General features: G+C 33.2%; 1 protein-coding gene across 1 annotated transcript in view; it reads right to left on the reverse strand.

Moving 5' to 3' along the window:
- The window catches only part of LOC149794707 (ATP-dependent RNA helicase DHX58-like), a 122,404-nt gene that overhangs the window by 19,168 nt on the left and 87,095 nt on the right, over nucleotides 1–16,141 (reverse strand). The window contains exons 13-14 of the mRNA XM_089964318.1: nucleotides 12,991–13,224; nucleotides 9,181–9,348 (exon numbers count right to left, since the gene is read on the reverse strand). Of these exons, the coding sequence (XP_089820444.1) occupies nucleotides 9,181–9,348; nucleotides 12,991–13,224 (402 nt within the window). The remainder of the gene's footprint in view (nucleotides 1–9,180; nucleotides 9,349–12,990; nucleotides 13,225–16,141) is intronic.

The following is a 16,141-nucleotide window of genomic DNA, read 5'->3' on the forward strand; positions in this document are numbered from 1 at the left end:
AAAATTATATATGAAGTATTTACTGTCAATAGCCCTTACTCTGATTGCATTTAAAATTATGTATGAAGTATTTACAGTCCATAGCCCTTACTCTGACTGCATTTAAAATTATATATGTAGTATTTACAGTCCACAGCCCCTACTCTGACTGCATTTAAAATTATATATGAAGTATTTACAGTCCATAGCCCTTGCTCTTCCTGCATTTAAAATTATGTATGAAGTATTTACAGTCCATAGCCCTTATTCTGACTGCATTTAAAATTATATATGAAGTATTTACAGTCCACAGCCCTTGTGCTGCCTGCATTTAAAATTATATATGAAGTATTTACAGTCCATAGCCCTTACTCTGACTGCATTTAAAATTATGTATGAAGTATTTACAGTCCATAGCCCTTACTCTGACTGCATTTAAAATTATATATGAAGTATTTACAGTCCACAGCCCTTGTGCTGCCTGCATTTAAAATTATATATGAAGTATTTACAGTCCATAGCCCTTACTCTGCGTGCATTTAAAATTATATATGAAGTATTTACAGTCCACAGCCCTTGTGCTGTCTGCATTTAAAATTATATATGAAGTATTTACAGTCCACAGCCCTTGTGCTGCCTGCATTTAAAATTATGTATGAAGTATGTACAGTCCACAGCCCTTACTATGCCTGCATTTAAAATAATATATGAAGTATTTACAGTCCATAGCCCTTACTCTGATTGCATTTAAAATTATATATGAAGTATTTACAGTCAATAGCCCTTACTCTGATTGCATTTAAAATTATACATTAAGTATTTACTGTCCATAGCCCTTGCTCTTCCTGCATTTAAAATTATGTATGAAGTATTAAAAGTCCATAGCCCTTACTCTGACTGCATTTAAAATTATGTATGAAGTATTTACAGTCCATAGCCCTTACTCTGACGGCATTAAAATTATATATGAAGTATTTACTGTTGATAGCCCTTACTCTGATTGCATTTAGAATTATGAATGCAGTATTTACTGTCCATAGCCCTTACTCTGACTGCATTTAAAATTATATCTGAAGGATTTATAGTCAATAGCCCTTACTCTGATTGCATTTAAAATTATGTATGAAGTATTTACTGTCAATAGCCCTTACTCTGATTGCATTTAAAATTATATATGAAGTATTTACAGTCCATAGCCCTTACTCTGACTGCATTTAAAATTATGTATGAAGTATTTACTGTCCATAGCCCTTGCTCTTCCTGCATTTAAAATTATATATGAAGTATTTACAGTCCATAGCCCTTACTCTGAATGCATTTCAAATTATGTATGAAGTATTTACAGTCAATAGCCCTTACTCTGACTGCATTTAAAATTATATATGAAGTATTTACTGTCCATAGCCCTTGCTCTGCCTGCATTTAAAATTATATATGAAGTATTTACTGTCCATAGCCCTTACTCTGATTGCATTTAAAATTATATATGAAGTATTTACTGTCCATAGCCCTTACTCTGATTGCATTTAAAATTATGTATGAAGTATTTACAGTCCATAGCACTTGCTCTTCCTGCATTTAAAATTATGTATGAAGTATTTACAGTCCATAGCCCTTACTCTGATTGCATTTAAAATTATATATGAAGTATTTACTGTCCATAGCCCTTGCTCTGATTGCATTTAAAATTATGTATGAAGTATTTACAGTCCACAGCCCTTACTCTGATTGCATTTAAAATTATGTATGAAGTATTTACTGTCCATAGCCCTTACTCTAATTGCATTTAAAATTATGTATGAAGTATTTACAGTCCACAGCCCTTACTCTGACTGCATTTAAAATTGTATATGAAGTATTTACTGTCCATAGCCCTTACTCTGATTGCATTTAAAATTATGTATGAAGTATTTACAGTCCACAGCCCTTACTCTGACTGCATTTAAAATTATATATGAAGTATTTACAGTCCATAGCCCTTACTCTGACTACATTTAAAATTATATATGAAGTATTTACAGTCCATAGCCCTTACTCTGATTGCATTAAAATTATGTATGAAGTATTTACAGTCCACAGCCCTTACTCTGATTGCATTTAAAATTATGTATGAAGTATTTACTGTCCATAGCCCTTACTCTGATTGCATTTAAAATTATGTATGAAGTATTTACAGTCCACAGCCCTTACTCTGACTGCATCTAAAATTATATATGAAGTATTTACAGTCCATAGCCCTTACTCTGACTGCATTTAAAATTATATATGAAGTATTTACTGTCAATAGCCCTTACTCTGATTGCATTTAAAATTATGTATGAAGCATTTACAGTCCATAGCCCTTACTCTGACTGCATTTAAAATTATATATGTAGTATTTACAGTCCACAGCCCCTACTCTGACTGCATTTAAAATTATATATGAAGTATTTACAGTCCATAGCCCTTGCTCTTCCTGCATTTAAAATTATGTATGAAGTATTTACAGTCCATAGCCCTTACTCTGACTGCATTTAAAATTATATATGAAGTATTTACAGTCCACAGCCCTTGTGCTGCCTGCATTTAAAATTATATATGAAGTATTTACAGTCCATAGCCCTTACTCTGACTGCATTTAAAATTATGTATGAAGTATTTACAGTCCATAGCCCTTACTCTGACTGCATTTAAAATTATATATGAAGTATTTACAGTCCACAGCCCTTGTGCTGCCTGCATTTAAAATTATATATGAAGTATTTACAGTCTATAGCCCTTACTCTGCCTGCATTTAAAATTATATATGAAGTATTTACAGTCCACAGCCCTTGTGCTGTCTGCATTTAAAATTATATATGAAGTATTTACAGTCCACAGCCCTTGTGCTGCCTGCATTTAAAATTATGTATGAAGTATGTACAGTCCACAGCCCTTACTATGCCTGCATTTAAAATTATATATGAAGTATTTACAGTCCATAGCCCTTACTCTGATTGCATTTAAAATTATATATGAAGTATTTACAGTCAATAGCCCTTACTCTGATTGCATTTAAAATTATACATTAAGTATTTACTGTCCATAGCCCTTGCTCTTCCTGCATTTAAAATTATGTATGAAGTATTAAAAGTCCATAGCCCTTACTCTGACTGCATTTAAAATTATGTATGAAGTATTTACAGTCCATAGCCCTTACTCTGACGGCATTAAAATTATATATGAAGTATTTACTGTTGATAGCCCTTACTCTGATTGCATTTAGAATTATGAATGCAGTATTTACTGTCCATAGCCCTTACTCTGACTGCATTTAAAATTATATCTGAAGGATTTATAGTCAATAGCCCTTACTCTGATTGCATTTAAAATTATGTATGAAGTATTTACTGTCAATAGCCCTTACTCTGATTGCATTTAAAATTATATATGAAGTATTTACAGTCCATAGCCCTTACTCTGACTGCATTTAAAATTATGTATGAAGTATTTACTGTCCATAGCCCTTGCTCTTCCTGCATTTAAAATTATGTATGAAGTATTTACAGTCCATAGCCCTTACTCTGACTGCATTTAAAATTATGTATGAAGTATTTACAGTCCATAGCCCTTACTCTGACGGCATTTAAAATTATATATGAAGTATTTACAGTCCACATCCCTTGTGCTGCCTGCATTTAAAATTATATATGAAGTATTTACTGTCCATAGCCCTTACTCTGATTGCATTTAAAATTATGTATGAAGTATTTACAGTCCATAGCACTTGCTCTTCCTGCATTTAAAATTATGTATGAAGTATTTACAGTCCATAGCCCTTACTCTGATTGCATTTAAAATTATATATGAAGTATTTACTGTCCATAGCCCTTGCTCTGATTGCATTTAAAATTATGTATGAAGTATTTACAGTCCACAGCCCTTACTCTGATTGCATTTAAAATTATGTATGAAGTATTTACTGTCCATAGCCCTTACTCTAATTGCATTTAAAATTATGTATGAAGTATTTACAGTCCACAGCCCTTACTCTGACTGCATGTAAAATTATATATGAAGTATTTACTGTCCATAGCCCTTACTCTGATTGCATTTAAAATTATGTATGAAGTATTTACAGTCCACAGCCCTTACTCTGACTGCATTTAAAATTATATATGAAGTATTTACAGTCCATAGCCCTTACTCTGACTACATTTAAAATTATATATGAAGTATTAAAAGTCCATAGCCCTTACTCTGATTGCATTAAAATTATGTATGAAGTATTTACAGTCCACAGCCCTTACTCTGATTGCATTTAAAATTATGTATGAAGTATTTACTGTCCATAGCCCTTACTCTGATTGCATTTAAAATTATGTATGAAGTATTTACAGTCCACAGCCCTTACTCTGACTGCATTTAAAATTATATATGAAGTATTTACAGTCCATAGCCCTTACTCTGACTGCATTTAAAATTATATATGAAGTATTTACTGTCAATAGCCCTTACTCTGATTGCATTTAAAATTATGTATGAAGTATTTACAGTCCATAGCCCTTACTCTGACTGCATTTAAAATTATATATGTAGTATTTACAGTCCACAGCCCCTACTCTGACTGCATTTAAAATTATATATGAAGTATTTACAGTCCATAGCCCTTGCTCTTCCTGCATTTAAAATTATGTATGAAGTATTTACAGTCCATAGCCCTTACTCTGACTGCATTTAAAATTATGTATGAAGTATTTACAGTCCACAGCCCTTGTGCTGCCTGCATTTAAAATTATATATGAAGTATTTACAGTCCATAGCCCTTACTCTGACTGCATTTAAAATTATGTATGAAGTATTTACAGTCCATAGCCCTTACTCTGACTGCATTTAAAATTATATATGAAGTATTTACAGTCCACAGCCCTTGTGCTGCCTGCATTTAAAATTATATATGAAGTATTTACAGTCCATAGCCCTTACTCTGCCTGCATTTAAAATTATATATGAAGTATTTACAGTCCACAGCCCTTGTGCTGTCTGCATTTAAAATTATATATGAAGTATTTACAGTCCACAGCCCTTGTGCTGCCTGCATTTAAAATTATGTATGAAGTATGTACAGTCCACAGCCCTTACTATGCCTGCATTTAAAATTATATATGAAGTATTTACAGTCCATAGCCCTTACTCTGATTGCATTTAAAATTATATATGAAGTATTTACAGTCAATAGCCCTTACTCTGATTGCATTTAAAATTATACATTAAGTATTTACTGTCCATAGCCCTTGCTCTTCCTGCATTTAAAATTATGTATGAAGTATTAAAAGTCCATAGCCCTTACTCTGACTGCATTTAAAATTATGTATGAAGTATTTATAGTCCATAGCCCTTACTCTGACGGCATTTAAAATTATATATGAAGTATTTACTGTTGATAGCCCTTACTCTGATTGCATTTAGAATTATGAATGCAGTATTTACTGTCCATAGCCCTTACTCTGACTGCATTTAAAATTATATCTGAAGGATTTATAGTCAATAGCCCTTACTCTGATTGCATTTAAAATTATGTATGAAGTATTTACTGTCAATAGCCCTTACTCTGATTGCATTTAAAATTATATATGAAGTATTTACAGTCCATAGCCCTTACTCTGACTGCATTTAAAATTATGTATGAAGTATTTACTGTCAATAGCCCTTACTCTGATTGCATTTAAAATTATGTATGAAGTATTTACTGTCCATAGCCCTTGCTCTTCCTGCATTTAAAATTATGTATGAAGTATTTACAGTCCATAGCCCTTACTCTGACTGCATTTAAAATTATGTATGAAGTATTTACAGTCCATAGCCCTTACTCTGACGGCATTTAAAATTATATATGAAGTATTTACAGTCCACAGCCCTTGTGCTGCCTGCATTTAAAATTATGAATGAAGTATTTACAGTCCATAGCCCTTACTCTGATTGCATTTAAAATTATATATGAAGTATTTACAGTCAATAGCCCTTGCTCTACCTGCATTTAAAATTATATATAAAGCATTTACTGTTAATAGCCCTTACTCTGTCTGCATTTAAAATTATGTATGAAGTATTTACTGTCAATAGCCCTTACTCTGTCTGCATTTAAAATTTTACATGAAGTATATACAGTCAATAGCCCTTACTCTGACTGCATTTAAAATTATACATGAAGTATTTACAGTCCATAGCCCTTACTCTGCCTCCATTTAAAATTCTATATGATTAAGATGTTATGGACTTTCTCCTTTGTACTTCTAACAAACTGATGATACATTTATTCCTATGTTAATACTAGATCCAACTGTGGTCCAAAATCATGATAAGTAATGAGGTATATGTTCAGTATTAATTCAGGAAAAGTGAATTTCTTTCTAGCTTTACCTCTGACCTAAAAAATATAGGCTTTTGTCATTTGCTCCAAGTGTAAGCCATCCACAAAATTTAGTCTATTTCTGTGAGAGAAAAAAATTACTGTCAGGAAATTATCTCTTTTTCTGTCACACTGACTGTGAACTGAGTCATTTTTGCCCCAATACTGATAGTTTTTTCCCCCCTTACTTCAAGTCTAAGAAAATCAACAAATTAGATTTAGGTCCATGAGGCAGAATATTGTTATTGTGCACAAACCATTTTCCTCCTTTCATTCAGTGACCTTGACATTTTACCTTTTGACCCAAGGTCATAAGCTGAGTTGATCATAACTGTTTTTGTTAAAAATTTGATTTCTAACATTAGTTTTAACATTTGGAGATTTACATGTCAGATGCCTCTGAAGCAGCAGGTGGTTGCAATGATATGGATGCCAATTATAATGAAAATATAGACAATTCTGTTGGGGACAAATGATGTTTTTGGCAGTGTAAAACATGATCTAGACATCAACAAAATGATGATAACCAGTGTTATGTATATTTAACTGATCTTGTTTGCTTGGTTTTCTCCATGGTTGAGTGTTGAGTTTTTGTATACCTGCCTTTTTCCATGGTTGAGTGTTGTGGATAGAGTTTTTGTATACCTGCCTTATATCATCATTATGATTTAGGGTTGTGAATGGAGTTTCTGCCTAGCTGACTTTTGTCATAATTTAAAGTAGTAAACAAGATGTTTACTAGAGTTTGAGTTTATGAGCTACCAGAATTTTCCATCAGAAATTTTTCCAGAAAAAATCTATTATGTTGCATTGAGGTCTGGTATACAATTATTAATTCCTGTTCTATGATCAGTTTGTGGGATGATATAGTTGTGTTCATGTATAAATTGAGGGAAATTATTAATTTAAATTAATCATTGAAATTACAAAGTGCTCATGGACTTTTTGGACTAAAACACAACTTTGGGATTATTGAGAACTCATTCAAAGACTTTCTGGATTGTATCATTGTGGTACATCAGGACATTCAAGACTATTTGAATTCATTCGGAACAGTCTGTACTTTCTGGCTTGTGATAGGACATTTAGGATTATTTGCATTCAATTCACAATATTGTATGTGTCTCTTAAATTTTCAATTTGTAACTTAGAAAAATAAATTTTTTGTTGATTTTAATAAACTTGTTGGTTTTGCTTCTTTCTGTTACATAAAGATCTAGAGTCATAACACTGTTTAATAGAAAATTTGATTTCAAAACTGAATTTTCAAATGAAGAGATCGAAAAGGTGGCAAGTGATGTGGATTCCAATTTTTATGAAAATATAGAATGGGGGTGGGGATCCTGACTTCAACAATGGAGTGGAAGATAACTATTTAATTGGTAGTTTTGACATGGATATTGTTGATGATGAAGACGCTGATGGTTTTTAAACTGAAAGACATTTGGAGACTCTTACTACTTGTGTTTGCTCATATACCGAAGTTCAATGTGTGGATGATATTATGAAATTTGACTGCATTCCTGGAGGGGTCTACAGTGGCCGAGTGGTCTAAAGTGCTCTTTGTTATGGATCACTGCCATCTCACCTCTGTCTTCGACAGTTCGAGTCTCGGGATTCAGCCAATGTGGGTATGTGAGAAAGCTTGCCAGTAGCTTCTCATGGGTCAGTGGTTCTTTCTGGGGGTTTTCCTGGGTTCTTCCTCCACCATTAATACTGGCCGCTATGTATGGCCTATCGTGTGCTGAAAAATGGTGTTAAACCCCACAACAACAACAATAACAACAAAAACAGCATTCCTGGATATGGATCAAAATAAATCCAACAAAACTCTGGCATTTTTACAATGAAATTTTTTGATGGAATAAAAATACTCAAACAAAGTGAACAGCTTTGTTAACTTTCCTGTAAGGATCTGTTCTGTATGCTTTCTGATTCAATTTAATGAAACTAATAACATCTGACATTCTTGATGGTTTTTCAACTATTTTCTCACCATCTTAAATGGCATAAAATTTCCCATATTTCATTCAAAACTGTCTGATTAGACTTCTGTAGAGAAAGGGTTAAACTCTGCAGAGTGCATTTGATATTTGTATGACATGGCACTTTGTCGGGGATGTGTATTTCACATATGCAATCTGAATATTATTTCACTCCGTCACATCAGAACCAAGATAACGACTAGGGTGTTAATCTTAAAGCAAAACACCTGTTCATTAGAACCAAGTTGATGACAAAGGTGTTTTAGTGTTAAAGCAAAACACCTGTTCATTAGAACCGGGTTAATGACAAAGGCATTTATTTTTAAAGCAAAACACCTGTTCATTAGAACCAAGATAATGACAAACAAGTTAATTTTTCAAGCAAAACACCTGTTTGGTCCAATTGAACCTACCTACAAATACTTACCTTGTAAAATTCAAACTTCTTTACAGGTAATACTTTTTCCATAGATAATCCAGTGGCAAAACGTTTACAATCATTATTATGATGATGATTATTATTATTGCTGTTGTTATCATTATTATTGTTATTATTATATTTAAATTCAGCATATAATAGAATGAAAATGAGCAGTTTCTGAAATTTATAAGGTTCAGTCCAGCTGCAAACTGCACAGTCCTATATCTGCATTCAGATAATGTGCTGGCAGATTTAGGTATATGCAGTTTGTCAGGACTATTCATTAAAATAAACAACACCAACTCTGATCTGGCACATTATGCAACTACAGATTAGAGTCTACATTGTTTGCAATCAGACCTGACTTATAACTGAGTATATACAATGCTGCAATAATAACAAGAGTGTAAAATCTTACATTAACTCACCTCTAGACTGTACCATAGCAATTTCATGTGTAACATGGTCATATCGTAAAACCAGGTTACATTTCTGAATGTCCAGTCCCTCCTCTGCAACTGATGTTGCCACCATTATTTTGTATTTGCCTCTGCGGAAGTCAGCCAACTTGTCACTCTGTTCAACTTTGGTGAGACCTATAATTACAATGTGCACAATATGAACACAGTATCAATAATACTATTTATAATAAGGTATCAATAATACTATTTATAATAAAAGCTCCTGAAGAAATTTTAATGATAATTATATATACCCTGATTAATTTGCTTTTCAAAAAAGAAATGAATGAGTCAATGAATTAGAAAATCAGTTTATTAATTCGCTGATTAATTAAAAATAACCACTCCATTAACCTAGTGGTTAGAGCGTCTGCCTCGGATGTGGGAGGTTGTGGGTTCAATTCAAGGCCGAGTCATACCAAAGACTTACAAAAATGGTACTAACAGCTGCCTCGCTTGGTGCTCAGCATTAAGCGGTTAGTGTTAGGACTAGTCAGCCTGGTGTCCGGATAATGCGACTGGGTGGGACATCATGCTACATGTCTGCGGCATGATGCCCCAGTGCCAGTCATCACTATAAACTGCCACATTGCAGACATCATAGTGATATGACTGAAAAATTGTTAAAGCTACGTTAAAAATCCAGATCCACTTTAATCCACTTCAGCATCTTCTCATCAACCCAACCCTTCTCCTCACACAAACAATCCACACTTTCGGTACATGAATATTTTTTAGCTTCCTCATGCCATGAAAAATTCTCATTGGAGACAACACATCTCCTGAAGTGGAAACTGCAAGGACTCGAGTAAGATTTTTAAAACTGCAACAGTTGTGCAAATTCTCACACTTTTAACTGCATTCTTATCATCAATTGATCCAGGAATGAGACCGAAGTACACCGGAGTTTCATCCATGTTAATTATCATATTATCTGTGAAATCATCTTCTGTTCTGGCCTTCACAAATTCAATGAATGGTTTTGTTTTCTCCTCCAAATCTTCTGGGAAATACTGGGTCATTGATTTCTGTACATCAAGCACTTGATTGTGTCACTTTAAAAACCATTCCATTGATGCAATTTTCACAATTTCCATGAATACCAATAATAAGGAACCAATGTTGGATGTCTATGTCAGCTGAATTGGTATATTTTTTAAAATATCGGCACCCTTAAAAGAATCCAAAATCATCTTCCAAGGTCAGCAAAATAACCATTATATTTCATATCCTGTTTGTAAGTTCAAACAATGAGTTTACTGCTCACTGCCAGTTATGTTTATTCACCAGCCAGCCATCTATTTGCTTGCTATCTGTAACCATAATTGATACAAACAGGCATTGATGTCTGCAGGGTAAATAGTATACACAGGAATAGCATGCTTTCTGTAACCAGTGCATGTGACAAGACTCGCATTGAATGCATTTTCAAATAATGATTTTTATTTGCAAGATACTGTCATATAGTTAACACGGACATGATATACAGTCTTGGTTATTTAGCTGCTAAATATGTGTCACGCATGAATGGCAGGTGCCTCAAGCAATCAGTTGATATTTTCCTCTCTCTCTCTCACATTTCCGATTTTGTTGGATCCAGTTTTCAGTCTGATAACATGTTTAAACCTTGGAGTACAACCAACCAAACATTTCTCTATATGCATGTCAGTGAACAATGTCCTGTGTTATCTGACATAAGTGATATGCACTGCAGGATGGATGCATATGCGACATATTCGGAGTTCATAGATATATTTTTCTTAAATAAATTGACCATGAGATTAGTTTCAGTCATTTTATTATCAAATAAGTATTTTGTTTATTTATGTTATTGCAATGTGCAGTGGTGGGGTGAGGGGGTGCAACAAAATCAACAAAAATTTATTTTTTTTCTTAAGTCTGGGACATATGCAGACCTGCCAATCCTGACGAGACCATCTCAGTAAGGCAGATGAATTTTCCCCATAAGATTTACCAGTTTTCAGTAAGGTGTAACAATATAACATCAGCTGCTATTAAAAGGCTGGAAACTGTATTTAAGAGTTTGGTATTCGAAACAGGCAGCAACAATAAAACATTATCTTCAACTGAAAAGTTTGTAAATTACACAAGACCTTATTTACCACTAGTACAGCTGCACAAATTTTAGTTCCAAACCCTATGCAGGTCAATGGCTTGTTGCTATCTCTCAACTTGATGTAATTCTTCAAATTTCTTTTCCAATTAACATGATGACAACAATCATATCTCCCACCACGAGCAATATTCAAATTGACATGTGATGTCCAATAAACATAATTGTGTCCCTTCCTGCTTTTATTCACAAGAATCTGAATATTCTTCTGTGTTAATGATTAAAATTTTTTAAAGGCTTATTTTCCCTTTCATCTTCAACATACATCGCTTGCTAGATACCATTTAATTTTTTTAAATAAGCAACAGTTTGATCATGCAGACACTTTGCATGAAAAAATATGTACAGTTTAAAGTAACTGAGGTACTGCTGTATAGTTAGTCTGTTCCCTGGCCAATTCCACTAATTCTAATATGACACCTGGATCCAAATCAAACACAGATGAACAAATTATCTGGATTTTTCAGCAACAATAATTTGTCTATAGTATTTGCTTTATTTCCGTAAGTCCATGTTTTAAGGATCATTTTTGTAAGACTTGTCAGAATTGTAAGGGTTGGCAGGTCTGCTCATGACCTAGATGAAAAGAAGTTTCACCATAAGTTATGGGACAGAAAAAAAAATTAACTATTTTATTGTGTCCCAATATATATAGTAAATATGGTATACAGTAAAATTAGTAAAGCATCAGGTATTTAACTATGAAGTGGATGCTAAGACTAGATAATATAGAAAACTTACCTGTATATACTTGGACATAGCAGAAAATATAATTGTGCTGGGTTTGCAAGGTAGTAGTATATTATAATCAGCTAACCTATCTGAAGAAGAAAAATCTTTTGAAGTAATGTTTTTGCTCACATAAAAGTCCAACTGCAAACAACAAAGTCTCTGCAGTCTGGTCCTATCCTATGTTTGTTCTCCCGATTACTCCCAAGAAAGTGCATAGACCTTTATCTGCCAGCTTATGATGCAACTGCTGATCAGTGTTTGTGTAGTTTGCAGTTCAACTTGAGTTATAAGTGAGTATCTATGGCATGTTAGAAACATGCATTACAGAATGTAACTGTTTTCTTATAAATATGACGTACCTAATTTATCCCTTACAGTGTGAGTACCCACAAAAACAGTAGGGCTGTTTTCTTATAAATATGATGTACCTAATTTATCCCTTACAGCGTGAGTACCCACAAAAAGAGTAGGGCTGTTTTCTTATAAATATGATGTACCTAATTTATCCCTTACAGCGCGAGTACCCACAAAAACAGTAGGGCTGTTTTCTTATAAATATGATGTACCTAATTTATCCCTTACAGTGTGAGTACCCACGAAAACAGTAGGGCTGTTTTCTTATAAATATGATGTACCTAATTTATCCCTTACAGCACGAGTACCCACAAAAACAGTAGGGCTGTTTTCTTATAAATATGATGTACCTAATTTATCCCTTACTGCGTGAGTACCCACGAAAACAGTAGGGCTGTTTTCTTATAAATATGATGTACCTAATTTATCCCTTACAGTGTGAGTACCCACGAAAACAGTAGGGCTGTTTTCTTATAAATATGATGTACCTAATTTATCCCTTACAGCACGAGTACCCACAAAAACAGTAGGGCTGTTTTCTTATAAATATGATGTACCTAATTTATCCCTTACAGCATGAGTACCCACGAAAACAGTAGGGCTGAGACTATTCAACTCTGAGTCTTCATTCATCCAATCTACTAGCGCTTTTGCCAGATGTCGAGTCTTCACAAACACAATACATCGTGACTCTTCTGTAGATTTGTCTCTAAATGAGTTCAAGATCACATCTTTGAGCTTGTGTAGTTTGGGATTTGGAACTTCCTGTACATACTTTGGGCGTGTGCAGGCTGAAATTATGAGAGAAAAAAATGAAAAGGGAAACGTGTCACATGACCCTTGACTGAAATCAAATGTAAAAGATAAAATGGAACTGTCTAAAATGAATGAGACAAAGCATAAAGCTAGATCTATTAAACATTCCTCACATCAAACTGAATCAGATTATGTTGACTGGTTCTTATATCTATGCTGAATACATGAAATATCCAATGTCAAAGTCATGAAATTGACCAACAAAGGACACATAACTAATGCATTAGACAATTCTAATTTGATAAAAAGGCATCAAGGCTTATGAGACAGTTCTCTTACCAAACTGTATTAAAATCTGCTGACCATTTCTTGAGCTACACCAGTTAAATTCCAAGTGAAGATATGAGGTTAATTGTCAAGGGACATAACTCTATAAAAAAAATGATGCTGATAAGGCAAAGCTCATAAAAAAACACTAGGGCTATGAGACAATAGACAAATCATACCGCATAAAATATGTTGAATGATTTCTGGGTGGGCTATGCTAATGATCAAATTTGGTGGATACGTAATATTGATGGAGAAAAGGCATCACAATTTGAACTTAAAATATAAAATCATTACAGGGCACAACTACACATATATAGCAGGCAAATCACCTACAAATGACATACAGTTATGTACAAGGGTAAAGGAGCTATAGTGGGTACAATAGATGTGAACAGGCAGAGAATTACTTATGGACTGATAGATGGTTGGAAAAGATGGATACAACAATAAAATCACTATATTTTAGTTGGTGTTATAATGATAAAATTTATGAATATTTATGTAACTATAAATATGTTTGTGGAACATGAATGCCCCACCACAAATTAATTGCCTAACCAAGGTGTGATGGACATACAGGCAGATGGACAAAGGTATAGGGGGTTTCACAATTGCAATGGAGTTACTGATCATAGCGTCTAAAATTACCTCCCTAAGCTCCAATGCGCATGCCCAAAAAAAATTTCCAGTTCCGGATAGTTCACCGTTCTACACTTGGTTAGCGAAACATAAAGTCAACAAAGGAAGGTATCTTAGCTGTACTACAGATCATTATGGTTAAACCAATGAATCAATTATATATGTCAAAATTCTTTTGTTCATACTAGGAGAATAATTATAGACATTAAATCAGATGATTAGATTCAGTGTCCATACTTACATTATATCAGATAATTAAAAAATATTTACTTTCCATACTTAAATTAAATCAAATATTAAATTAAATACACTGTCCATACCTGATAATATAAATTCATTATCCATAATTTCAGATACATTTGTATGAACATTTCACTCTGCTCTCTGATTTTAAACATTTTTTGCACATTTTTGGTTATATAACTTAAACGAAAACAATCTCAACAATTTGCATTTTTCATATGTTGATATATCCTTCTTTCTCAGTTATTTTCGCAAGGCTAATAGTTCGTTTATAACACGTGTTAAGAAAGTTAAAACACAAGAACGATAAGAAAATTATAACACGAATTCAATACGTCAGCTAATTTGTAATACTGAATATTTTAAGGCATAATTTTTTTTTTTTAAATGGAACGCCATATTTTAATGCATTCAGAGGAGCTTAACAAAGCAATAATTACATTAGCTATCATAACGATAAAGGAGTATAATTAAGGCAGATGGAATATTTATTCATATTTGGGTGTAAATATCTTACAATATTCAGATTAAATAACATGCCCAATGACGTTTTTTTGTTGTTTCATTTTCTTTTTGACTTTTGAAACATCAGATATCGGATGGTACATGCAATAACTTTCAGCATGATTTATCTTTGCTTATGCTGACATGCAATAACTCTCAAATAAGCTGGGGTCTTTAGACAACATTTCTGATTGCCAGCAGCAAGTTCATCTAGAACAGCCTTCTTGAAATTAGTTTAATTCTGTTTAACTTTCCTTGCATCAAATATGTAAGTTTTAAAGATCCAATTATTTCACAGATTCCGTCATATTACTTTGGTTCGCCTTTTAAATTATATTGATCCACGTGACCGGATGTAAAATTGCAAACAGTATGATTTAAAAAAGAGACTGCTTGTAAGAACATACTCTACAAGTCAATAATAAATGGATACTCACAAATATTCATATTTGTTGTATTTATCTATCAGTCACTCTTTCTATCTTAGCATCATTTTATACTCGTTTTTAACCAGAAGTATGTTTATGTGATATACGTATGCGAACACACATTCATTCGAGGATATACATACCCATTCACCAGATGAAAGAAAACAGACATACATACAGACAGACAGGCAGATAGGTGAGAGCCACAAATGTCCTCTACATGCATAGTGTGTCTAACATCGATATTTCTCCAAACTGTTTACTCTAAAATTTCCAACTGTTCAAGGAAATAAAATTAAAATAATCATCAAGGAGACTCTTACGTGCACCTGTCTGTTCAAGCGTGGTTGACATTTGTGCATTTTGAAAAATATAATGAACATTAATAGAAAAGCAACAGTCTAAATCAATAATAAAAAAACCCCATAAGAAGCTAGAATTTTTTTCTCGTCGTTCAACCTCTATTAACTGCTATGATTGAAGCTGTACAAGATAAACATATTTTCTATATTCTTCAAGCGAGATAAATTGCAAGAACTTTTTATGCAGCGATACACTTTCGCACAATCAAATAATACAAACTAGAGTATAAAGTAGTAATGGTTAGATAAAGAAGTTCTGAAATGGGTAGATAATATTTATTTGAAAGGTGGGAGCAGCGCAAGTTAGTCAACAAAAATAAAAGATGTATAAATAATTGATATAATTTCTTTTTAAGAGAGTGAGATATCGATCCCGCTTGCATAATGTGAGCGGTCTGTCACATTTTTTTGATCTACATCTGCAATCTTAATTGACTGAACTATCC

Source organism: Sinohyriopsis cumingii, chromosome 7 (assembly GCF_028554795.1).
Source record: "Sinohyriopsis cumingii isolate HCF-2022 chromosome 7, ASM2855479v2, whole genome shotgun sequence".
In the NCBI taxonomy this organism is placed as follows: Eukaryota; Metazoa; Mollusca; class Bivalvia; order Unionida; family Unionidae; genus Sinohyriopsis; species Sinohyriopsis cumingii.